Source organism: Macrosteles quadrilineatus, unplaced genomic scaffold, assembly GCF_028750875.1.
Source record: "Macrosteles quadrilineatus isolate MER2022 unplaced genomic scaffold, UCM_ALF_1.0 Scaffold_6__1_contigs__length_79288215, whole genome shotgun sequence".
NCBI classification, from domain to species: domain Eukaryota; kingdom Metazoa; phylum Arthropoda; class Insecta; order Hemiptera; family Cicadellidae; genus Macrosteles; species Macrosteles quadrilineatus.
The window spans coordinates 76440252-76466284 of record NW_026542599.1 but is presented as its reverse complement, the minus strand read 5'-3'; the positions used below and the strand labels follow the sequence as shown (position 1 = coordinate 76466284).

At 35.7% G+C, this 26033-nt stretch overlaps 2 protein-coding genes across 3 annotated transcripts in view; one reads left to right on the top strand and one right to left on the bottom strand.

The window, feature by feature from the left end:
* The window catches only part of LOC128997652 (general transcription factor 3C polypeptide 1-like), a 49148-nt gene extending 30458 nt beyond the window's left edge, over positions 1 to 18690 (top strand). Inside the window, exons 17-38 of the mRNA XM_054423291.1 lie at positions 625 to 796; positions 1396 to 1465; positions 1868 to 1909; positions 2219 to 2454; positions 3855 to 3987; positions 5098 to 5232; positions 7166 to 7353; positions 8009 to 8114; positions 8890 to 9051; positions 9373 to 9419; positions 9849 to 9962; positions 9994 to 10162; positions 11125 to 11214; positions 11390 to 11481; positions 11910 to 12069; positions 12867 to 12970; positions 13169 to 13319; positions 15104 to 15350; positions 15788 to 16061; positions 16821 to 17013; positions 17591 to 17681; positions 18468 to 18690. Of these exons, the coding sequence (XP_054279266.1) occupies positions 625 to 796; positions 1396 to 1465; positions 1868 to 1909; positions 2219 to 2454; positions 3855 to 3987; positions 5098 to 5232; positions 7166 to 7353; positions 8009 to 8114; positions 8890 to 9051; positions 9373 to 9419; positions 9849 to 9962; positions 9994 to 10162; positions 11125 to 11214; positions 11390 to 11481; positions 11910 to 12069; positions 12867 to 12970; positions 13169 to 13319; positions 15104 to 15350; positions 15788 to 16061; positions 16821 to 17013; positions 17591 to 17681; positions 18468 to 18613 (3122 nt within the window). The 3' untranslated portion in view covers positions 18614 to 18690. The remainder of the gene's footprint in view (positions 1 to 624; positions 797 to 1395; positions 1466 to 1867; positions 1910 to 2218; positions 2455 to 3854; positions 3988 to 5097; positions 5233 to 7165; positions 7354 to 8008; positions 8115 to 8889; positions 9052 to 9372; positions 9420 to 9848; positions 9963 to 9993; positions 10163 to 11124; positions 11215 to 11389; positions 11482 to 11909; positions 12070 to 12866; positions 12971 to 13168; positions 13320 to 15103; positions 15351 to 15787; positions 16062 to 16820; positions 17014 to 17590; positions 17682 to 18467) is intronic.
* Positions 18691 to 19428: 738 nt separating this feature from the next.
* The window catches only part of LOC128996303 (multiple C2 and transmembrane domain-containing protein-like), a 63938-nt gene continuing 57333 nt past the window's right edge, over positions 19429 to 26033 (bottom strand). For both annotated transcript variants that reach the window (XM_054421543.1, XM_054421544.1), the window contains 5 exons: positions 25469 to 25598; positions 24341 to 24430; positions 23659 to 23765; positions 22440 to 22647; positions 19429 to 22148 (listed from right to left, as the gene is read on the bottom strand). In XM_054421543.1, coding sequence (XP_054277518.1) covers positions 22065 to 22148; positions 22440 to 22647; positions 23659 to 23765; positions 24341 to 24430; positions 25469 to 25598 — 619 coding nt within the window. In that variant the 3' untranslated portion in view covers positions 19429 to 22064. The remainder of the gene's footprint in view (positions 22149 to 22439; positions 22648 to 23658; positions 23766 to 24340; positions 24431 to 25468; positions 25599 to 26033) is intronic.

The window sequence follows — 26033 nt, the reverse complement described above, 5'->3', positions numbered from 1 at the left end:
CTAGTAATTATTATGTAATTATTTATTTTGTAACTGTGTACAGACTATTCACCATTTATTTATCACTTAGCTGCATAATGTCTCAATATTAAAATAATTCGTTCAGTTTTTGTGTGCAGCAAATCGAGCCCTAAATATTTATTTCTATAGGTATATTGAATATTAATTTAAAGCTTCTATCCTCTAGATGTGCATTTTGGGGGTTTGGATGATATTCTGTGAAAGCCATTTGTCTTATAGGCTTTTACAATTTCATAGTCTGTGCTGAATTCTGTCGTCAATCATCTGAACTTTTTTGTGAACGAAACATCTTAATCACATTGCCAAGAGTTATCCCTCTGATGCTAGAAGGTAACTCTTGGCAATGTGGTAAGAGGTAGACATCTTCCTGAGGAGGAACTAATTGGAAGACTGCAGGCTTTCATCGGATGCCTGAATTTGTAAGGTCTATTAAGGAAACAATTGTTTGGGGTGTGCAATAATTCTATTTTTCGGATGAAGTGCTTTATGGTCTCGGCCTGCCCCTGCTAGGTAAGATAAGATAAGATAGTGAATGGAATGGAAGTATGACTTAAGACACATTGGGTGTCAGTGGTTTGGTAGCTAAGTAACTATTGTTGGCAGGAGGTAGGATGTGTGTGGCAGGCAAAGAGGTTGTAGTGGAAGGACTTCAGAACAAACCTGAGATGGTGGAGGCAGTGGAGTCTCAATCAGTGGAGGAGGCGGTGGAGAGAGATGTTGGTTATCTGCCTGGCGATCATCTAGGAGCAGCTGGCTTTGACTCTGCTATGTTCGCGTGAGTACTCTTGTGATGCGCTATTGGTTTATATGTGTATTTATTTCTTCAAAATTGACTCTTTGTGATTGGAAATAATATTTTTGGTTGGGAGGCTAGCTGTACTGGCTACGATCTTTTGTATTGGCTCCAATACATTTGTACATTAGTTGCCCTTGCACCTTGGATCCTGCTCTAAAGGCCAGAAGCACTGGCCTAAAAATTGGCTATTTGCAAAATCTTTGATTTGATGAAAGAATTTGGTATGGAGAATCTCCAAGCACACAAGTGGCATAGACAGTTGTCCTTGAAACAATTCCGCAATTCTTATATTGTGATTCAACAGCTGGATAGCTGAGTGGTTATAGTGCCTGGAAATCTAAAGGTCAATCCTGATAAAAATTTAGTAGATCTTCTGAAACTGGACCCAGCTGTCCCTGATTACTGGGTATTTTAATAAATGGTATTCGCTAATGAAACAGCTGTCTTAATCAGTATCAAAGACTCACCATGTTTCACACTCCATTCTTCACTAATATATAATCAAAACCAAAATTGTAAAAATTATAAATGAAAGTTGTGTTTGTTTCTTCAATAGTTATTTTTATACCTGTTAACAGACACTTAAAGCGGAATTGGTACTGGAACACATCAAAAACTGGAACAGGACCTAGATCTGCCCCTGCACCCGTAAGTAACTAAATATGAATAAAACTAAAGAAAAACGTTGATAAGTTGTTGAAGCAAATCATATTAAGGGTTGTGGATTGTTGTATGAGACAGATATGCAAGTACAGTAGAACCTCGATAACAAGACCCTCGATAAAAAGTCAACCTTGATTTACCCCTAATCAAATGTTATTGCAAACCACGAGAAGAAGTCAACCTTAAAACAAGTCTTATTTGATTCTACTGTACAAAATAATGTTATATTTGAGCTGTCTAAAATTATGTTCAAACATGAATATAAATATATATGGTTTTCTAGAATTTTCAATAAAACTGAGTTGTTTACTTACTGGACAATCTTCAAATTTGTCTGTACTTGAATGGAAGTGGTTTTATTTTTGATATGTTTTCTATATTTTTCAGGCACCAACTACTGACCTTCAACCAGTACTCAACCTACACAAGGTAAGGTTATTTCTCTAGAAATTTGCGCTAGAGTAGAAGTACTGCAGATAGGGCCAGTGGAGTTTATTTCTCCTTCATTATAAAACCAAAAGTGGAATAGAAAAAGAACACACAAAATCACATACTTTCTTTAAGAAAAGTATGTATATTAGTTTTATTTTTTTACTTTATTAATTAAACATGTTAACTTAAATGAACACGTCAAATATTTTGTACCTTAAATATTTTCAGTTTGGCTCAGAAAGTACACAAACACCTTATACACGAAGATCCATACAGACGGTTTACCAACTTAAATCCCTTTTCCAGCATAAAGAGGACCGTAAACAGTCTTTGAAAACTGTGAGGGTGATCTCAGAAACCAGCAGTGCAAGGAGACGAGGGAGGAGGGAGAGCAAGTCAGAGCCAAAGGGAAGTCAGAAACAGATGAAGAAGAAGCTTCTGATCAAGAAGACTGTGCGGATGTTACAAAACAGACGGGCCAGTATGAGGAAACCATACTACGACCAGGTCGACCGAGAGGCTCTGCTGAAGATGAGTAAACTGTAGGTATTAATCTTACTTATTTTAAATGAAGTACCAGGTGTCCACAAAGGTTTAATATTCATGTAATCCTGTGTGTGTTGGTTGGCTTGGCCACATGGTTAGGTTCAGTTTTAACAACAATCGTTGACCGATTTGTGTATTGGAGGTGTGTGAACCTCAAATTATTGATCGAGCCTTTGGGAAAAAGATCGAGCCTCATCCCATTTCACTTCCATAGTCAAATCTTGAATGTTTCCCAAGGTCATATAGACATCATTACCCCACTCCTCAATCGTGGCCAAATCGCAGAACTCCCCCGCAGTCATGTAAAGATCATCATCGGCTCCCATGATTAGTGTATTCGTGACGTTTTTAACATTGGATGTGATTTCTTCTTATACTAAAATCTATGTGGATGAAATAAAAGAGATAATTGTAGAAGAACTTTTTCAAGCGTTTACCGATAAACTGAAAAACACAAAGATGAACTTGACCATGTTCTTGGTGTAGTGTTCGGGAACAATATACTGTAGACCTTGAGCAAACCTAATCTTCAGCCCTGATCTTCAGGGGCCTAATTTGTGTTTTCAATGCACAATAAGCTTAACAATCAATGTTGTTTTTTTTTTAACAGCAAGCGTAATTGTATAAGTCATTTGTGGAGACCTGGTAAAAACTGTTTCAAATCGTTTTTAGTGTGCAAATGAAATTAATCACTATTCAACAACTTTGTATAATTTTTTCTTGTTTGTGTACAAAAAATAAATGTAAACCTACAATTTATTGTTAGATTTTTTAATTACTTAAACTATAACAAATAAATTCACTAGCTTAAGAATACTTGTATGTAAAAGTATTTTGTTTATGTTCGATTCACTTTTAAGAGCTATTTTACACTTGATCTTTCACCACCAAATTGGTTTATTTAGTCCCTTCAGCCCTGATCTTCAGGGGCCTAATTTGTGTTTTCAATGCACAATAAGCTTAACAATCAATGTTGTTTTTTTTTTAACAGCAAGCGTAATTGTATAAGTCATTTGTGGAGACCTGGTAAAAACTGTTTCAAATCGTTTTTAGTGTGCAAATGAAATTAATCACTATTCAACAACTTTGTATAATTTTTTCTTGTTTGTGTACAAAAAATAAATGTAAACCTACAATTTATTGTTAGATTTTTTAATTACTTAAACTATAACAAATAAATTCACTAGCTTAAGAATACTTGTATGTAAAAGTATTTTGTTTATGTTCGATTCACTTTTAAGAGCTATTTTACACTTGATCTTTCACCACCAAATTGGTTTATTTAGTCAATTGCTCAGCACTATCTATATTTTACTATTTTGCTTGGGTGTTTTTCAATGCCTCACATAAACTATTGTAAACTATAGGCTACAACGTCATGTTGTTTTTTGTTTAGACGTGTTGATTGGTCGCCCAAAGAAGACAACTTGTTGTTGCTGTGCAAAGTGGCTTTTGTGATATTCCAGAACATCGGCAAACGCTATCAGAACCTCATCACTGTGAGGCAGTTGCTACATGATCAATATCCCGTAAGTTTTTTTTTTTTTTGTAGCTAGCAAGTTACAATCTGACACTGTACCATGTTCATCATCATCCACTAATATTCCATCTGATCTCGTTACCACTGCTGTGCAATGATTAGTTTTGTCATAATAACCAATACCAATGTTAGGGAAAATAAATGCTCCCTCCAAGCAAATTATATCAGAATTATAGATCCCAGATGAAGATAACTAATTGTATTGAACGTCTCTACTCAAATCAACACCTTTTAAAATAATCCAATTGTAGGAATCAACGTTTAAAATGGCCTAACTTAATATCTAATATTTTACTGGGTTTTTCTTTTTTTCTTTTAGAAATTATTCCAACTAAACGTAAGTTTAACTCAAATTGTATACATGACACAAATAGACAACAAATTAACCAAAATTATAAAATATGAGGTATTTTTGGATTGGAGATTGAAGGAAGATGTTACATATAGCATATAACAGAAATCCTGAGCTTATAATAAATGGTCATGTCCTGATGTTCAGTTAAGTCTTACAAAGCTTCACAAGACATCTTACTCCATTCTATACTGAACCCCCACACATATAGGGGTTAAATATGGTTGATTGATTGATAATAACAATTCCTTAACTTGAACGATTTAATCAAGAATCATTATTTGTGTATTGTTAAAAATTACTGTTATTTTATCTGATTATTGTCGCTGCTTTGTTTGAGTTTACTAGTTTAGTCTAGGTGCCTTCTTATTCTAAGATGGAGTCCAACTATAAATACTGAAACCTCTTGAAACGTCTGTTTTATTGATTAGCAATAAAAATGCCTGCCTTTAGGTTGGATTACTACCAATACTTTTTCTATATTTTGTTGTGGGTGTGAACAACATTATTTTACGTCTACTACCACTAATTCAACTCCGAATCAGTTCTGATCCGTCCTAGCTCCGAATCATATTGAACCGTAAACCTACAATATTCAGTTTCTTTTTGTTTGTAAACATATGGTTTTAATAAATAATTTAAACTAATCTCTAAGTATTCTCAAAAGTATACTTACTTGGCTCTCATTGTAATTTCTACTTGATAAAATATTATCTGTGTGGTTCTCTATTGAATGTTTTCTTCTAGGAATCTACTGACAAAACGTCAAGAGCTTGTCAGAGGAGACTCAACTACATAATGAAAAACAGCCAGACGCAACGCAGCGTGAACCTGTGTGTGGAGGAAATGAAACAAGACAATGTTGTGATGAATCAACTGCAGGTACGAACCTAGGCTCCAGCCCGCAATATTTTTTACTTTACTTCAAGCTAGGCTTTGAGGTGGGGGCGTTATCATTTGGGCAAAATCCATTGGGTATTAGCGGGATTAAATTCTGGGATCTCGGTGACCAAAGTCCCACGCTCAGTTTTTTTGTTTTACTCCAATAACAAATTTTAATACCTGTAACGAGAATTAAAATGGATAAGGAGAATATTCTCATTAGATTGTATGAGCAAAACAAAATATTCAAGTCTAAGCATGGTGTAATTGTATGTGCCCTTATGAATAATTTGTAATTCGTCTGAATGAATAGCTAATTAACATGAGTAGATTATTTGACTGGTTTTTTTTGGGGTTGATGATAAGGTCAGAGGCCAAGGTCAAGCTGCCAGCAGCCAAAAGGGAGGAGGAGTGGACCAGGAGTTTCAAGGAGCTGGTGTTGCTGCTGCAGTAACAGCTGTCTATATGTCACTGCAGGGTCTAGTGGAGGTGATGAAGTCAGAGGCCAAGGTCAAGCTGCCAGCAGCAAAGAGGGAGGAGGAGTGGACCAGGAGTTTCAAGGAGTTGGTGTTGCTGCTGCAGTAACAGCTGTCTATATGTCACTGCAGGGTCTAGTAGAGGTGATGAAGGCAGAGTCCAAGGTCAAGCTGCCAGCAGCCAAGAGGGAGGAGGAGTGGACCAGGAGTTTCAACGAGTTGTTGTTGCTGCTGCAGTAACAGCTGTCTATATGTCACTGCAGGGTCTAGTAAAGGTGATGAAGGCAGAGGCCAAGGTCAAGCTGCCAGCAGGCAAGAGATGACAAGCAGCCAAGTGGACCAGGAGTTTCAAGGAGTTGGTGTTGCTGCTGCAGTAACAGCTGTCTATACGTCACTGCAGGGTCTAGTGGAGGTGATGAAGTCAGAGGCCAAGGTCAAGCTGCCAGCAGCCAAGAGGGAGGAGGAGTGGACCAGGAGTTTCAAGGAGTTGGTGTTGCTGCTGCAGTAACAGCTGTCTATATGTCACTGCAGGGTCTAGTAGAGGTGACGAAGTCAGAGGCCAAGGTCAAGCTGCCAGTAGGCAAGAGGGAGGAGGAGTGGACCAGGAGTTTCAAGGAGTTGTTGTTGTTGCTGCTGCAGTAACAGTTGTCTATATGTCACTGCAGGGTCTAGTGGAGGTGATGAAGTCAGAGGCCAAGGTCAAGCTGCCAGCAGCCAAGAGGGAGGAGGAGTGGACCAGGAGTTTCAAGGAGTTGTTGGTGTTGCTGCTGCAGTAACAGCTGTCTATACGTCACTGCAGGGTCTAGTGGAGGTGATGAAGTCAGAGGCCAAGGTCAAACTGCCAGCAGCCATGAGGGAGGAGGAGTGGACCAGGAGTTTCAACGAGTTGTTGTTGCTGCTGCAGTAACAGCTGTCTATATGTCACTGCAGGGTCTACTAGAGGTGATGAAGTCAGAGGCCAAGGTCAAGCTGCCAGCAGCAAAGAGGGAGGAGGAGTGGACCAGGAGTTTCAAGGAGTTGTTGTTGTTGCTGCAGTAACAGTTGTCTATATGTCACTGCAGGGTCTAGTGGAGGTGATGAAGTCAGAGGCCAAGGTCAAGCTGCCAGCAGCCAAGAGGGAGGAGGAGTGGACCAGGAGTTTCAAGGAGTTGGTGTTGCTGCTGCAGTAACAGCTGTCTATATGTCACTGCAGGGTCTAGTAGAGGTGACGAAGTCAGAGGCCAAGGTCAAGCTGCCAGTAGGCAAGAGGGAGGAGGAGTAGACCAGGAGTTTCAAGGAGTTGTTGTTGTTGCTGCTGCAGTAACAGTTGTCTATATGTCACTGCAGGGTCTAGTGGAGGTGATGAAGTCAGAGGCCAAGGTCAAGCTGCCAGCAGCCAAGAGGGAGGAGGAGTGGACCAGGAGTTTCAAGGAGTTGTTGTTGCTGCTGCAGTAACAGCTGTCTATATGTCACTGCAGGGTCTAGTAGAGGTGATGAAGTCAGAGGCCAAGGTCAAGCTGCCAGCAGCCAAGAGGGAGGAGGAGTGGACCAGGAGTTTCAAGGAGTTGGTGTTGCTGCTGCAAGAGCGCTACAAGAAGTTGCATAGTCAAGAATTGAGTGGAGTTGGTGAAGGCTTCACTTTGCCTGACACAGTTGATCAGCTGTTGTAAGTATAACATCAAAATGAAAATAGTTCCAGTTTTTTTTTGTTTTTTTTTTACTCACCTTTATAAGTTAGTATTTTAAATTTGGCTCACAAACTCCTTCCTATAATGTTAAGCTCGTTTTGAGAGTAAGCCTACTGATTAGCAAGACTGGTTATAAATCGATAGCTATAAATTTGTTATATTCACTTTCTTGTTAATATTTTTATAGTACCGGTATGGGTGTAAAAATGTTTTTTTTTATTAAGTTATATTATCTGACGTCCGTGTTACTTATTAGAAGAGCAGTGTTGGCATGGGTACGTAACTACCTAAGTGTGACAGTCAGACAGTTATTGACCGTTTTTTTTTTTTTTCAGTTTGGTTATGGGTACCAGCCCAAAGCCCAGTTTTGGCTATTGCCGTTAATATTGGCAATCAATTGAAACCAACCATAGCTATATCTTTCTATTTGGTTGTTTTTTTCTTTCATAAAAGCCTCACTTTTCTTATGCCATAATTTCTAGAGGAATTCAGATGATGTACAACAAAGCATTTGAACCACTAAATCAATTTGAAACTAACCAAGTCATTATTGTGAAGTGTTATATTTTTGGAGAAAACAGCTTTGAAATATTAAGATCTTAAATTGACTTTCAAATGATAATTATTCCACAGTGAGAACTACCGAGTATTGAGACCACAAAAATTCAGGAAGAGGAGTTTCAACCCAATCCACGTTGTCACTGACATTCATGCTGGAGTGATCAACGCCACAATACTGGTAAGCCTCTAGTAGTAGTTCTAGATTTATATCACACACCTGAGCTGTGTTTCTTCGGCAAGGATTTAGTGTTGCTTATGTCAGTTTTTAAATTATCTGCTGCCACTTACAAATCAGATGCCCTTCTTGGGGTAAACTTCACAATAATAAAAATTTTATCCAATAATTGACTTCTACCGACACACAAGTATTTTAAATATACTATCAATCTTCTGTAAAGAGGGCCAGATAATTCATTGGGTCACTACTGTTATTACGTTGAAAGTTGTTAAGTTGAGTCATGTCTGAGTAATTATTTGGTTTCCAGAGTTCTCTGAACTGTGACAAGACATCATGGTCCTACCAGCTGTTCAACATATACCAGCAATACCCTGACAAGTTGTTGCGCTCAGTCATGTCTGAGTAATTGTTTGGTTTCCAGAGTTCTCTGAACTGTGACAAGACATCATGGTCCTACCAGCTGTTCAACATATACCAGCAATACCCTGACAAGTTGTTGCGCTCAGTCATGTCTGAGTAATTGTTTGGTTTACAGAGTTCTCTGACTTGTGTTGGTGACAAGACATCATGTTCCTACCAGCTGTTCAACATATACCAGCAATACCCTGACAAGTTGTTGCGCTCAGTCATGTCTGAGTAATTGTTTGGTTTACAGAGTTCTCTGAACTGTGTTGGTGACAAGACATCATGTTCCTACCAGCTGTTCAACATATACCAGCAATACCCTGACAAGTTGTTGCGCTCAGTCATGTCTGAGTAATTGTTTGGTTTACAGAGTTCTCTGAACTGTGTTGGTGACAAGACATCATGGTCCTACCAGCTGTTCAACATATACCAGCAATACCCTGACAAGTTGTTGCGCTCAGTCATGTCCAAGACCCGAGCAGACCAGATGGTGTCTCTTCGTAAACGCTACCTCCGCACTCATGTTCGCCAGGTAATGTATATTGGTGGTTTCACATTTTTCCTTGCTAGAGTTGGTCAGCAAGTGAATGTTTCAGACAAACTGTTTTTGAATCTATAATCACAAAGCTATAAAATCTGAGGGCAAATTACCATTCCAAAGGGGTTTTTTTTTAATTCATGATTGGAAATAATTGTAAAATCTTTAAGTTCATCAATTTAAAAAAGGGATTAATTTTGCTGTGTGAGAAAAACACATTCAAAACTAAACATAAACTTGCTCCTTCTAGTTTTATTTTGAATTTATTTGTTCTTCAATTTTGAAATCAGTTGAAAGAATCTGTTACTGTTTCAGGGTGATTATCTTCCATTGTCCTCTAGTCCTTATCAACTCTCTATCAGGTTTGTATACATTTATTTTTAATTTATGGTAGTTGAAAACTTGTTCACCGCTTGATTTTGAAGAATTTACTTTCAAGCCATACATGTTACATCTAAAGCTTTTTATTTATTATTCTCTGTATTCATTTGACTAACAATACAAACAATTGTTCTCGTTAATGCAATTACAATCATGAGGCACTACTTGATAGCAAACATCAATCCTCAGTGTACTTGTCCAAACTCTATATAAAGCTAAGATCACTTTGAGCAACACACTGGGGTTTACTGACACGGCAGAATAAACGTTGGCAGACTGATGTGCCAGAATTTAAACTCAAATCCACTTGAGATTATTGCATCTGTCTAGTTCTCCCTCAGTGAACGATGACGTGATGTTTACAAATCAATTGTGACCCACAAACGTACTATAGTAGATTTCCTTTGCAGCTACATCAACCTGCTGCTGACCAGATACCAGTACGAGCTGTATGGTGATTGTTTGGAGATGTACCACAGACTGGTGGACTCCAGCAGAGAGGCTGACTACTTTGAGGAGGTCCCACAAACGTACTATAGTAGATTTCCTTTGCAGCTACATCAACCTGCTGCTGACCAGATACCAGTACGAGCTGTATGGTGATTGTTTGGAGATGTACCACAGACTGGTGGACTCCAGCAGAGAGGCTGACTACTTTGAGGAGGTGGTTGCTGCCAAGGGAGGGATAGCTGCTTGTGTCGTAGAGTTTGCTACCCAAGGCAAGGTTAGATGGCATTTAAGACAGTGTGTTTTATAATTAGAAAATACAGTTGTATACACAGGACAATGTATGCCTGATAAAAATTTATTCAAAAATAATTTCCAAGCTGGTTCATAGTCAGGTCATTCTATTTGCAAGTTCATAATACCAAACTTTCCTAACACGAGTGAAGCCTTGTATTTTATCTTTAAGTCAAACGTTGCATCCAGTTTGGATAAAAAAATTGCTTTTGTTTTTAGAAAATTTTGTGAGAATCAGTTTTTCATGTGAGGATTGTGAATAGAACCCTGTCTCTGAAGTTTTACTTAACAATAACATTTGAGACAGAAATTGTATCTTTGATCAATGATTTTATCTTTGTACTGTATTCAAGCCGAATCCTTCATTGTAGCCCATTGGTCTGGATAATATTATCATAACTAAATTTTTAATCAAATGCATTTAAAAACGTTTCATTCTGTAATTGTTGGTAAAAAATTACTTAGGAAAGAAAATGTCATAAGTTGCCAAGTCACAAAGAGCTCTTTCTATTGGTTCTCTTCTTAAAATATTCCTCAACCAAGAATACACTTTCCTTCAGCTATGCTATAACCATTGATTTGCACAGATTATTTCTTAACTAATTCCTTGAAACAGGAAATTATACCAGAAATTAGTATCTTGGGATCAAATTTGTATGGTCCTTATTCAGTTAAGAAATAGTTAACTTTTTTTATTGAAAAAGAGGTTGACTGCCTCTTGAACTAACAGTGTCTGTACTCTTCTTAGGTCAGCCTCTAAGATCATCATCATTTTATCAATTTGTCGATTTTATGACTTAATTTGTGTCACTAATAATTATTCAGGAACCTTACTAATATTATATATGTTTATATGTTTAAGAGGTTATTGAAAGTTAAAATTTATAATTTTTAAGTTATTTGACATGATTTGAAAGTGAACTATTACAGTTTAATACTTTTCAGATTGACTTCCAGCTGGATATCCCTGACCAAATAATTGTTATGGACCCGAATGTGATTCAGAAAGATGAAACGTACACTCGGATTGTACAGGTAAAGTTTTGCTTTCCAAACAAACACTTTGGTATTTTTTTCGGAGGTCTCTTTCATGAAAGAGATTCCAAGTAATGTATGTGAGTTGTAAGGTTGTTACATATTGTCCTATCAAGGACTAACTTTCAAATAATTGTAATATTTTAAACCTTATTGTTTAGTTTGATTTTTTCAGCGCTATCAAGATATCCTCACGAAATGCAAGGAGCCACAAGTTACCATGACTCACATATTCGACGACTCTTACTCTTCCATTTCTCAAGATACGTGAGTAAATTAATTAATATAGACTAATTTCAAGTAACCTCATTCCGTTTTAGTTTTTCAAAATGTGAGTTTAGTACACAAGGCTGCATAGTTGACTTTAGACACTACAAGTCTGAGAGTCTCTCATTCTGTTGTCAATTCTTTTGCTTGTAGTGATGTGTGATTCTTATTCTTATTCTTACAAAATTTTTATCTCGTATGTTGTGTAAGAACTTTTGCGCACAATTAATTATTTGGTTTTAAATCTTTAAATCTTCCGCAGTTGCGGCAAAATCTAGAAAGGCTCCTTTGGTCCTGCTGAGACCAAACACCTCATTTGTCGCAGTTGCGGCAAATTTGAGAATGTTCTGCAACGCAATCTGTAAAGACGCTTTTCTTTAATCTTGATAAAAGTGTGGCTGGGCTAGGGTAACCTCTGTCTGTGACAGTGAGATGATGGAGGAAGAGCTGGCGGCCCCGGCACAGAACACTCTGGCCAAGGCTGCCACCAGGATTGCTCTGTACCTGACCAGAGAAGAGTGTGACAAGACAATGGAGCAGAAAGAGATCCAACACGCACATGACTTCTTTGTGGTCAATGCTACCAGAGTGAGTGAATATCTTTTATTAATTTTGATTTAGTTGTTTCAACAAGGGTGCAAATCCTGGGTTTGTCACTACCTGACCTTTTGTATGATAGCATCAATAGCCCAATGAAATGTGACGTATGAGTCCCCACTTGGGATCGTACCAGTAACCTGAAGGCCATCAAAACTACTCTGTTACTTACACAATAGCTGCAGTCTATTTATTCTTCTGTGAGTTGATATTCTACTAAGTATGTTGCACCAGTTACCTATCTCTTTAACAATTTTGAGCATAACTAATTTAATTTGTGTAACTTCTATATTTTCTTTAGTAAGAGGCTGATGGCTTCTTTTATCTTTGCCTTTTCAGATAGACCTTGGGCCCGTGTGTGTAGCTTATCCACCAGAGCAAGGGTTGAGCTGGTACAGTGCATGAGTTGTTCTGATAAAATGTAATGTCAGGTACCAGGATCGGAACCCACGAAATCGCTGCCATGAATCCAAAGTCCATCACAATAACAACTGATCCACCTGCTCATGTCAACAACATACTGTTTTAAAATGTTTAAACAAAACACTGTCAAAACCAAAACCAAATTTAACCTGCTGAAAAAGAAGAGGAAGCAAAAAAGACTTCAGTAATTAACAAACAGATTTTTTTTTTAAATACACCTAATGCTATAAAGCCGAGTCAAAAAAACGTTGGAACATAGATACCTTAAATTTGTTCAACATTACATAAAATACACAAATAAATCTGTATCAATTCATCCTAATACTACTAAAATAAACCGTATATTTAAAAACTTTCATTTACAGGTGTTTTGCCGATTTAATTGTGAGATTAAAGATGATGAAGTTCCTGCAGAGCTTATGCCTTTGGGGCCCACAGTTAAGGAGGATTTGCTAAGTAGGATTAAGAGGTACGTACACTATAGCGTTGAGTAAGAATTAAGTTAAGGCTAAGGGGGTTTAGATAATTCAAGGGGGACTTTAGGTCTTTGGTGGCTTTAAAAGGAACCACATGTGTGTTTATTACAATACATTTTTTGCATTTATTTATTTTTGAGTAGAAACTTTTCTTAGCATCTTTAACGTAAAGGTTTTTGTAATTTTTGCAGATTAGCTCTATTTCCCGGAAGAAACGCACCCATCAATGAAACAGTGACGGAAATATGTGAAATACTAGGAGTGGATAGAGAGTTAGTTGTGGAGATTGAACAGCTGATTAAATCAAAGAAGGAAATGGGGCTCACCCTTGATGAAATTAGAGTAAGTTTTCACAAGATCAATTCTTGTTGTAGTTCTAGATAAAAACAACTCATAGCTCGTCATAAGTTAGTACACGTTGTCTAAAAGTATTATTTGTTATATTTTTTAGGATTTTTTGAGAGGATAGCAGGCTTACCTGAATGGGAAAGAGTCCAAACTGGCACAGGAAACACAAAACAAAACTTTACACTATATACACAAAACATTAGAATATTTCACTGTCACTGACAGCATTTTCAACTAAGGAAGAGGAAGAGATAGTTTTCTAGATGTCCAAAATGGTGGCCAGTGAGTTGTTGAGTCAGTGTTGCCAATAGTATGAATTCAAAAAACACAGTTTCAGTTTATCTTTTATGCACTATATATATATAAATAAATATGTAAGCCTGCTAGTTGGGTTGGATATGAATTTGGTTTGGGGTGAAACAAGAGATGTAAAACATGTGAAATAAATCAACCCAGCCAAACATTTTCCAGTTCCACAACCAAAGAAAACTACAACATCCGAGGCTTCAACACTTGTGAAACGAAGAACATTATCTACCAACTACAATGTAACAAATGTGAGGCACAGTATGTAGGCCTATCCACCAATAGCCTCAGAACCAGGATGAATGGCCATAGACAAGATGTATCTACTGGATACAAAGACAAACCAGTTGTACAACATGCCCAGAGCCACAACAACCCTAGTTTCAATGACTGCTTTACAACCAAAATAGTCAAATCACTGCCCCCTCAATGTAACCAGTCACAACTGAGAAGATGGGAATTGTCTTATCAATGGTTTACTAAGTCTAGACAACCCCCAAACCTAAACCTGAGATAATACCTTTAATCTAACCCACTCCACTTCAATATCCAACCCAACTAGCAGGCTTACATATTTATTCATATATATATAGTGCATAAAAGATAAACTGAAACTGTGTTTTTTGAATTCATACTATTGGCAACACTGACTCAACAACTCACTGGCCACCATTTTGGGCATCTAGAAAACTATCTCTTCCTCTTCCTTAGTTGAAAATGCTGTCAGTGACAGTGAAATATTCTAATGTTTTGTGTATATAGTGTAAAGTTTTGTTTTGTGTTTCCTGTGCCAGTTTGGACTCTTTCCCATTCAGGTAAGCCTGCTATCCTCTCAAAAAATCCTAAAAAATCTAGGCCCTTGTGCTCTATGCTACACCCTTATTATTTGTTATAGTTTGATAATAGATATCATGCCGAATGTATTTGCAATTAGGAATCACTGCAAGGGTTTACTGTAAAGGTCTTCAACCAACCCCTGTTGCAACAAAGCAAGCTAGTTCAAATGCCACACACAATAGCAATATGTCACCACAATTCTTGCAAGTTTTCACCTCTAAGCGTAACACATTTTTGTCTCCGTCATCAGAGTTTCTTAAGAATCTGTACTACTTCCTTCTGAAGATGAGCCTTGTAGGGGTGAAATATCATATTAATTTTTTTGCAAATGTTTTTGTGAACAAAATGAAATGGAGGAAACAACGATACTAATCTCCTCATACAGCAATGGAGATAATGTTCAGAAAACAATTAAAAAGTGTCAATTATTTTAGGAATTTGTTTTTGAGTATGCAGTTGTATACTTTAACTTAACAGGAGTTATAAAAAATTTAAATTAGATTGTAAGTAAAGAATATTTGAACTGAATTAGGCTTTACATTCCAACCATTAATGAACAAAAAACCCAAACAGCTTCACCCCCTTTATATTGTTTGGTTGTGGTTTTATTGTATATTGATAATGTTGGTTGACAGGACATCTACGGTGTTGATAAGAGAGTGGCTGAGATCACCAACCAGCTGGTCGACTCGCAAGTCATCCTCCGCAGCGGAGTGAACAAAACTCACCTCGTACACGGAGAGTTCTACAGACCGTGGGTGATTCACTCCTACCGTCTGTTGCGACTGGATAGGGAGAACATTCCGGAGAATCGTAAGGCGAGCTGCGCGATGATGATGAACGTCGGTGAAAATGTCCCTATTGATGAGACGACTTGTGCAGGTTAGAAATAAAGGCTTAAAGTTACAAGTTGATATTTTCTCTCACAAGTTAGTGGGGAAGTTTTCAAAAAGTGTTGGATTCAGAAATCTGATATCGTCCTTAGATGATCAAGTATTTGAAATAAAACTATTAGTATACATACCAAGCCAGCAAAAAATCTCCAAAAGCAAAAACAAATTAATAAGTAGTAAATCACAAGGAATAACGAAAAAAATGCCTCAAAGAAAACCATAATTGTACTTGTAATTGTAATTGTAGAGGGTAGGGGAGAAAATAAGGGGACTACAATAGTTACTGTTCCTTGGGTCGCTTCCCAATTTTTTATCGTGTAGTTTTCTTCAGGGGCCATCAAATGTAACCTTAATTCCAATTTCATCATATTTTTGCTTTGATATTTGGTAAGTGCTGTGATATGGTTATAATCATGTTCATTACAGAGCCAGTGGACGATCTTAAAATACCTGGAGCAGTTGAGCTGGGTGATGATAACTTGAGCAACATGTCGCCTCCTCCGCTGTCCCCGCTACCCTCTCCGACAGAACCTACCCCTTCTACCTCCTACTTCCCCCCTCCCCTCTCCCCCCAACCATCCACCAGCTCTGCACCTCAACCCCCCTTACCTGACCCAGCTAAGAATGTCAGGAAATACAAGGCGAAACTGCTCACTGGAGCATTCAGAAAGGTCGAGAAAGCCACTTCTTTTGATGCCAAGTAAGTTTGTTGTTTTACACAAAACATGCCTGTATAAATGGATATGTACTAAGTTCAAATCGTCAATCAAATCATCTATAAGTTCCCTTGTCTCCAGTGCACAGCTTGACTTCCAATAGCTTACGGTATTTTAATGTTGTGTGTTTTTATGCCTTTTGCTTTTTAAGCCTTTTGTTTTTTTAAGGCTCAATCCTCTGCCCCCCATCTGGGTTTTTTACTATAACTTGATTAATTTATTGCCCGATGATAAATGACAAATGGGTCGAATCCAATGGAACCTCATGAAATAGAACCAGCAACATTTAGATTTGAAGGTGAGCACTGTAACTAGATCCGTCTCGAAATAAAAACTAGTCACCATCCTTCGTCCATATTTTGCTATTCAGTTAGATATATTTGAGCTAAGCTGAAACTTTAAAGCTTTTTTAATGGTATATAGTGTGTCAATTAGAGTGGCAAGCTAAGATGGTCATACACACACAAGAACACTTTCCCACCACTGTTGCTTTTATTTTGTACAGTCATTGTATTAAATAATTTCCATTAGATTAATTATTAATTTTTATCCACTAGCATCTAGTGGTGTGAGTATCAGGGTAGTTGGGGGCCTTCTTTTATACCTTCCACACGTTATCCTGGTTGACACGTTAACACATTCCTCTTGCATAACCCAACTTATGGAACCGTAAAAAATATTTTTTTAGATTTAATTTTTTGATTTGTTTTAAAAATCTTATTAATTTTCTTGTGAATTTCCAGATCCAAATGCAACCTGAGGGTGTGTGTCCGACCGTGGATCAGGATCAACGGTTCTCTCAACCGTCGTGTGTTGGACAAGTTCCTTTCCTCCATCCTGGGCCATGTCATGATTCATCCTCTCTGCTCTCTGAAGAACATCCAGGAGCGCTTCACACCTGCCTTCCAGCCTCATCACACACGGGAACTAGTGGAGGTGAGGCCAAGGTCGTGGCAAAGCTCCAAAGTCAGAGTTGAACTGAATGAAGTTGTGTGGGAATAATGTTTGTACAGCAATTGTGAGAGTGTAAGAAGATCATTCAATAGCCTATTTTAAAAACATTTTAATCTAATTCATGCTTCAAAATTAGTTTTCTACACTGAATCAGTTACTAAAATAGAATTTTTCCACCGACCTTGGAGATGATGGATGTTGGTGAAGCTAGAATACACCACCTAGTAGAAACGTAGATGTAGACCTAAAGCGGCTTTTGCACTGCAGTTTTGTACAGCAAGAGAAAACTTAAAATAACTTTGCTAATCTTAGTAAAAGGGACAAGGGTTTAAAAACCCTTCATGTTTATCTTCTTTGATAACATTTTGCTGATAATGGGATTTAAAGGGTAATCGTTAATTGTATTGTAATGCTGACCGACTTAATGTGATGAACACCGGTAAATGATTGTGCTGCAGCCTACGGAGGTACAAAATTTGGAATTTATATTTTGTTTTTTAATGTTTTTTGACCGCAAAGTGCAAACTTTGTTTTGAAAGTCTTCTTTTGGATTTTACAGATGTTGGCACAACTGAAATGTCTGAAGATTCTGGCATTGAAGCGATCTCACAAATGCACTTTGTTCTCCAAGCCAACAGAAGTATCTGCAGGTGTGTAACACTAGAGAATTCGGGTTTGATTTTCAGTTATATGTTAAGTTTAGGTATTTAGGGGAAAATGTTGACCCACAATATTTTAATAAGCCTGAAGAATGATAATTCTTAAGGCAACCAGTTTTATGAGAAAAGTCAATATATTTTAATAGTTTGTAACTGTATCTATCTATCCGTGAACTTTGAGCTTTAAATGACCAATGAAACAATCAACTAGTCAGTGACAAAGCTACAATATACAGTTACAGAAGACCCCGAATCATCCACAATAATGAGTGGCTGAGCGATCGTAGATAATGCAAAGGTAACCTAAAATGTCCGGAAAATAACTACCGTAACATTATTTTTGAATGCATAGTTAAGCTTACAAAATTTTTAGTGAAATGTAGATACCTCTTATCGTTGTTTCAAACAAGTTTTTACAAAGCAAAATTATTGTAGAGCCTACGTAAAGGCCTAATAATAAGACAAGTTAAACACCTAATTGGTTTTCATCAGTACGGTAACTGATTTGAGGCCAGGGAAGTAAACAACAGCAACTCTTTAGTCTGGCTGCAAGATGATGGGCCTCCTCATGCTAAACATCTTGACCGTGGCTTTATGAGGCTACAACTTGCATAATATAATTTGATCTGTTTGTGATCGTCGTTAATCCACTGGTAGACAATCAGGAGTCTACTGCAAGTCAGCACGCTCATCCCACACAGATATTCCGTGTATTTGTTGATTAAATGTTTATTTGAATATAAACAATTCGTAAATCCTTTATGTTTGGATGTCCAGTGGAAGCTACAGGACTGGAGCCAGAAGAGGATATTCTGCTAGAGCCAGATTCCATGGCTGTTAGCCGTCTGGCAGCCTTCATTGGAGATTCAGCTTATTCTCAGGTTATCTTCAATGTCGACATGGCTCGGAATCCATCTGAGTGATGTCAGCTGTATGAATTGTCTGTGATAACTGTTTCATAATAATTGATAATTGATAATTGTTTGATGTAAACTTATAAAACTGATTTGACTGAAAAACAAAACCAAAATTAGTTTTTTTTCTACTGAACCACTTTAGATAGAGACTTTGTATTTTTCTTGTTAGTATGTTTGATTTTGCAGCAGTCTTAAAAATTTTAAGAGGGAAATCGATAAAGCGACATCGTAACATTTAAAAACTCTTGAGTAATAGCATCTAAACTGTGATCTAGCTACTAATATTCTATCTTCCAACATCCAAGTTAGCAGGCAATAATACGAGTCCAAAAACATTGAGGAACTAAGTATTATATTGTACAATGTACATGCAATGATAAGAACATTTCCGGTAAAGAAAACACATTGAGATCATATATTTCCTTTATTAAAATGGTATAAAAACATTTTAAGCTGGACAAAACCTGAAACATGGGTTGAAATGCAAAACATTTTACATTCATATTTAGTAAAAATTCCTAGGCTGATCTACACAGTATTAGAAGTCGCATGCTAAAGGAACATTAAACGTAATGTAAAACACTGGAAGAATCTTAAATCATGCTTCGTAAAAACTATCTGCATTTACTCTACATTGGTGTTTTGTTATTTCTAACGGTAATGTACAAAAAATATATAATCTGAAATTGTTTTGAGACATTGAATTAATCAAAAAGTACATTTGGATGAAATTGATTGACGATAGTGATGCACATATTTATATGGCTCCTTCATAATATATATATATATATATATATATATATATACCAATAACATTTGTTCAGAAACACTAATTCTTTTTATTTAAGTGATAAATTGGAAACCTCAATCTGAGGGGATAAATTATGCCCAGCAAGTAATTTAATGAGATACACTTGAAAATAGTACAACAGCAATCTTAATGACTATTTTTGGACGGAATCAAAACAAGTTTAAAGGGAACAAAGTAAATTCACAACTTAAATTTAATACAACATATTTAATATAAAAATTATGAAATTTTCTACAAACTGATTTGTTTACTGACAACATATTTTGCCGAATAATTTTAGGATTTATTATAGAAAAAAACTATTTATTAGGTCCAGTAAGTAAAGAGCAAGATTTTATAAAATAAAATCTTTTATATTTAAGTAATGAAAATGTTCCAAGAATAGGTATTCCTTCTTCTAAAAAAAATTAACACCAAGAGTACTTGTTTTGCCTTAGAATAATAATATAATGTAGAAGCGTCAATCAAACCACTCTAGTCATACAAAAAATGAATAATTGACTTTCTGTCTTTCGACTTCTGTGAATAGGGTTGGATTCAGTCAAGATAACAACGACAACTATTTTATTAGAGAAAAACAATAATATTTTGTTACCGTCAAAGAAATTTATTAAAATTTTTTTCCAGTACTGATATACAGAAGATAATATTACTAAAACCTTTCAAAGTTAATATTTTCTGATTTCTTTACTAAAGCCTAGACTTACAATTTCAATTGTTAACAATTAATAAAATAGTCTATTTATTGGAAACAATTTAATGACTAGGTTACACAGTTTAAAATAAAGCACAAGCGATCCCTCAAATGTAAACCACAACATGTTAAACTTATCTAGATCACAATGTTTAAAATCAGAAACCTCTGAAACAGTTTCAAAGAATAAAGTTTGACCAATTTGTTTACTGCAGGTTGTATTGAATAAAAAAAGTATTAAATACACATTTTGGACAATGATTAACCTAAACTAAGAAAAGTATTACATTAGCATTGGAATGGATGAAAAATACTTAAATTTATTTTTGGCCTTTGACATTTTTTAGTAACATTGTGCATTTAACTAATGCAATTTCAGTTATACACCATGGTAAACAAAATTAACACAACCATATTAGGCCTCTATCCTAAAATCCGTAAAACCTCACCAAACAAATAAAAAATATGGAGATCATGTAAAAACACATAAAACTGCACAGCCACAATTAAAAAAGCAGGAATGGCTTAGCGATCTAACTACAGTATCACAATAATGTCTTATGTACATCGTAGTCGTAGGAAGTTTAAATCGGCACATTGTACTCATGAATATGAAAAAGCAGGCTTTTGAATGTTAATGTTCCATCAAAATAGAAAAAACACAATTTGAAAAAGGCTTTGTCTTTTAGAAATATATTTGCATCTTTTTATTTACATCCATTTGCGTACATCCATGGACGTGGCTTTTGTATGACATTGTTAAATATGTTATCAACTGATTTTAGACTAAGAACCTCAAATACATGTGAACCTATATATATAAATAAATTAGAGAATAAAATTGATTCCTTCTGTCTAAAATTTAACTCTTACCTTAAGGCTTGAAAAGTCGTATAGTTATACCGGTTTTTACCTATTCTTAAAATTAACTGAGATCATAAATTTACAATTACCAGTCCTCAAAAATTCAAAATAGAATTGTTTATGTTACAATCAGTGTTTTATCATATTCAATTTTTTTTTATTGATGTTTGAAAAAATTATAGTGGAAATCAACAGTCAAAAGCCTGATCTAATTTACTAGCTATTTTAGGTAAATTATCAAACATATATACACACTACATAACAATGTCTAACATGAATAAAACCATTTCATAACAATAACAATGTATAAAATATTTCTCACATGAATAGGAGACAACCATGTGCGTCACAAATCTTGCAAACAGAACCAAAACAAATATATAATTGACAAAACTCTTCAAGAGAGATATGAAAAAAGGTATAAATTTAATAAGTAGATTGGCTACATTCAGTGCAGTTGTTTATTAGTCTCAGTTAAATTTATCATAAAATAACTTCAGGATTGAAAAAAACCAACAAAAACCTTGATTTGTCACCTGATACAAACATTAAGTCAGTTAGCAAGTATGGTCAGGCTATGGGTTTTGAATTACATTGATAACTGATGGTTCAAAATTCTTTTGCACAAATTGACAATTTTAGCCTGTGCATAATATTTATGCAAAGTAACAATTGAATAACTATTGTTTTGTTAGTAATTTTCAGTGAGCGAAATTCAGATTCACTTAAATTTGACTTACTATCATAAAACACAATTAATTGTGATTTTAATGTGAAGCACCAAAATCATTAACAGACAAGATTATCTGTGAAATACATCAGGCAAGATGTATTAAGCCATAACATCATTAAAGTTGGGGAATGCTGAAGTTTTCTTGTGAAGTTAAAAATTTTACACAATAAAATAACACCTGTCAACAGCAACAAATGAACCTTGTTAGTTATTTAGGTACAAAGTACAAAGTATAATCAACCTTTAATAAGCCTTTGATCAATTCTCTCAGGTATAAATGGAAACACATTGGGGTGAAATATAATAGGCCTACAGTTATTTACAAACTACGAATATAAACAGAACTCTGAGTGTACTATGAGACTTTATGCTTCTTCCTCTGGTCTCTTCTTCTCTCCATATCTGAAGACGGATGAGGCTTCAATTCTCTGTATGCAATCTGAAAAAAAACGGTATTTTGAAATATGTAGAAAGTTCCTTACATAAAAACCTATCTTGTAGAATGTAGGTATTCAGTTGGCAAATCCTCATCATACATTTTAAATTTATCAAACTGTCACACACACACATACTCGCTTGCGTATGCTAGTCCAGACACCTGAATATTTAACCTCTAATCACATAACATTTATCTGGACTTTTAAGCCAAAGATTTGCTTGTGTTCATTTTTGTGTGAATATTACAAATATTAACTCGCCAATCAAGGTAGTATTGAACCTTAGGCCTTACCAGGTCGTCACTAGTCGGCACCCTAGATAGCAGGTCGAGCAGTTCGTTGTTGGGCACTGTGTGCGGCCGGATGAGTTTACGAGCGAACTTGTTCACTCCCCACCCCATGATGAGGTACCTGACAGGCACCCAGTACAGTACCACAGCCACCACTAGCAGCAGCGCCACTGACAAGTATGACAGAAAAGGGACAGTGAAGTTGAATGTACTGCAACAGACAAAGTAACACGTTTAAAACACGTTCACTGCTAAAGGATATTATAAAATCGAATCGTATTGCTAAAAAACTTTATTGTTGTATAACATTCCTTTTTGTGTCCTTATTGAAATACAATATTATATAATACGATCGGAAGTGAATATGTCGTCAAAAAGTGACGTAATAATAATCAGGATCAAGAATCAGAAAAAAATGGAAATGTCACTGAATACATTATATGTGTCACTAAAAATATATGTTCTAAAGATATATGTAGTCATTATCATAAAATAACCAATATAAAATAGTATATCAATTGGTTGGAATTGATTATGACTTCATAATAAGACGTCATATACATGGGTCAGTGCCGACCCATCAAGAACCGGAGTGTAAAAAATTTAAATATTAAATAAAAATGAGGGATATAAAACATTTGAAATGTTAAATTTATTGAAATAAAATAGTTTAAAAGTTAATTGAAATTGAAAATGACGTCATAAAGCACATAAAAGTAGCAAAGCGAGGGGCTTTCATAGTAACGTTGGTCAGTACCGACCCAGCCGCCTCGGCGGGAGCGAGACGCGGGAACCAACTCAACGGTGAACAAAGCAAGTTACACACTACACGCTAAGGTGGTACAGGTTCACCTTCGACCGATGCTAGGCTCGCACTGAGCAACAGATTGATGCACTGCAGTGTGCGTTAGTACTGACCCGGCCGCGTGAGCGATGAGATCGCCGTGGGTCAGTTCTGACCCACCCGCAGAGAACGTGTTAAAATTTTATGAATAAAGAATTTCTAAAGTAAATCATACATTATATAGGCAAACTCTTAGTTTCTTTGACATCATCTTAATTGAGATCATAACAGTAGGACGAGACAGCAAAATCAACACCCAAGTTTGATTGTGCACCATAACAACTCTAAATGATATTTCACCATGAGTATCTTATATTCTTACAAAACACATATTATTATAGGGTAAACTAATAGTTTTCAAATTTAGTCATTACTTACTTTTTTATACTTTCACCTAACGAGGCAATATATCCTATAGAATTCTGTACAGTTTGGGTAACTTCTTGTATAGCTTGGAGTCTTTCCTTCAAGCTTTTCTTCTCCTCCTGTAACAAGTTAAAAGCGGAATTGTAAAGGAAATAATTACAGAAAAACCTATTTTTTATCATCAACTTCATTGATGATTATGGACTAAACTTTTATTTTACGTTTACTACTGAGATTCCACTTTCCACATTGAATAAAATCATCACCATTTTTAGAATAAGAGAACCTTGTTTAATTAAGCCACAATAGGTTGTGCTGCTGTAAATAGGAACTCCAATCGTCCGAATCGCCTCAAGGAGAAAAAAATAATTAGTTCAATGAAGCAGTTTCAGTAATCCGTTACATATATGTGTCCAAAAATTGTGTTAAGTTGTTAAACATGTGGCTGAAGCCAAATTTCATATCAAGGGCAAACCCTCTTTAGATTCACACTACACACAAAAATTGTAGTATGAAACACTAAGAGAGAGAAAATAATTGATTTGAGCATACCTACTCTATGAAAGGTCATCTAACAATTTCCCCGCTGAGGAAAAAAACTAGCAAAAACTGATCCATAGATGGAATGTCTTCCTCTGTATCCAAATTCAATGGTTGTAAGCTTTCAAAGGGCCAAGCATGTTATTTTTTTTACCTTATCTTTGTCATCGTCATCATCATCGTCTTCTCCCAGAGGTTCATCTTCTTCATCAAAATTTCCCACTCCTCCAGTTAGACTTTGTACCTGATGAAATTACCAAATTTTAATCACATATCTCTGAATAGAGGCCCAGACAGTTGATATAAAATAATGATTCCCCTGGTAAACATGATATTTTTCCACTAATTAGACTTCTTTAGATATGCAGAAGAGGGAAAATGTCTGTAAAAACTGGCTTAGTTCTACATTTTTTCTGTTATGGTAGTCTTAAGGTTTTAAGAACGCAGAAGTTGTCCTTGATTGTTCTGGGCTCGTAATATTTTTGGCCCTGACTGTAGGAACAATCCACAGCTGTTTTGGTAGCATGTCTTAGTAACAATCCATAGTACAGTAACCTTCTTTCAAAATTGGGTTAAAATTTTAAAATACCCCTTGATTGCTTTATATCTCATCATTTTGATATTATGTTGTCTAATAGTTTTCCATTATGTCTTCCCAAAGAGTGCATTGTTAAATAATTATCTTGTCTGTTATTATTTAAGCTAACAATATTTCTTTAAATAATTCACAAAAACTGCATAGTCAGACAATCAGCTACAATCATCCAGATATACCCATTGCATTGCATACATATCACCCTGATACGGCAAGGCAATGCAATCATTCCACAAAATCATCTCAACTTCCTGGCTATAAATGTTCTAAAATTAAAATCCTGATACAAAATCTTTTCTTTGTATTTTAAATTTTAGTCTTGATTACATTAAAAATAACAAAATTAAATCACAATGTAGAATGTTATGCAATTTAGTTTTGTTACCTTTAAATAATTACGGCACAACAATACAAGAATATAAATCATACCTACAAAAAAGTACATATAACAAGGTTTGGTCATATTACATTTTTTTTATTTATTTTTTAATGTAATCATTTTTTTACTATAATCGCATTACTTGTATTCTTTGGAGGAGTTTTTGAACCATCAAAATCAGTTAACGTTTTATTTTTACAGTGAGTCTTACTCTTGTTTATAACAAATTTTCCTATGTATGTGTAATACTATAGAAAGAATTTACAAATCAATAAATATAAATTCTATTAAAATTTCAACATACTCACAATATAGCATTTAAGAAAAACAAGCAGCATCCCCACTGGTATCATGAATGGTTGGAAATAATAACACAGCAGAATAAATAACACCAGGGCAATAACACTTTGTATTGTGGACTCCCACTCAAAACAGCTCCTGAAAATGAGGAAAAAAATAGTCAAAAAGTCCGTGAAAAATAAAAAAAATTGCTTCTGAAAAATTATAAAAATTATTCCTCCTGTAGGTTTCTCTTTATTGCTAATAACTAATCAAACAATAGAGAAAATATTGGTTTAATTTTTGAATCACCTTGTATGAGTTGGATTTTAATCAACATATAAAAATACACTTAGTTATCATTATCTAGTTTTTACATCCACAACACTTAATAATCTCAAATGTTTGTGATAATAAGAGTAGTCGAGGCTATACTCCTTTTAGAAACAGTAGAAACATGCAATACAGCACAACACGTCAGGGAAAAGTCTAGAGGCACAAATTTAGATACTACTTTAGTGACAACAGCCTACAAGCGCAGAAATTAACCAGTGTGATATCGAGAAAAAGTCAGTAGCTTTTTGATGGTTTGAA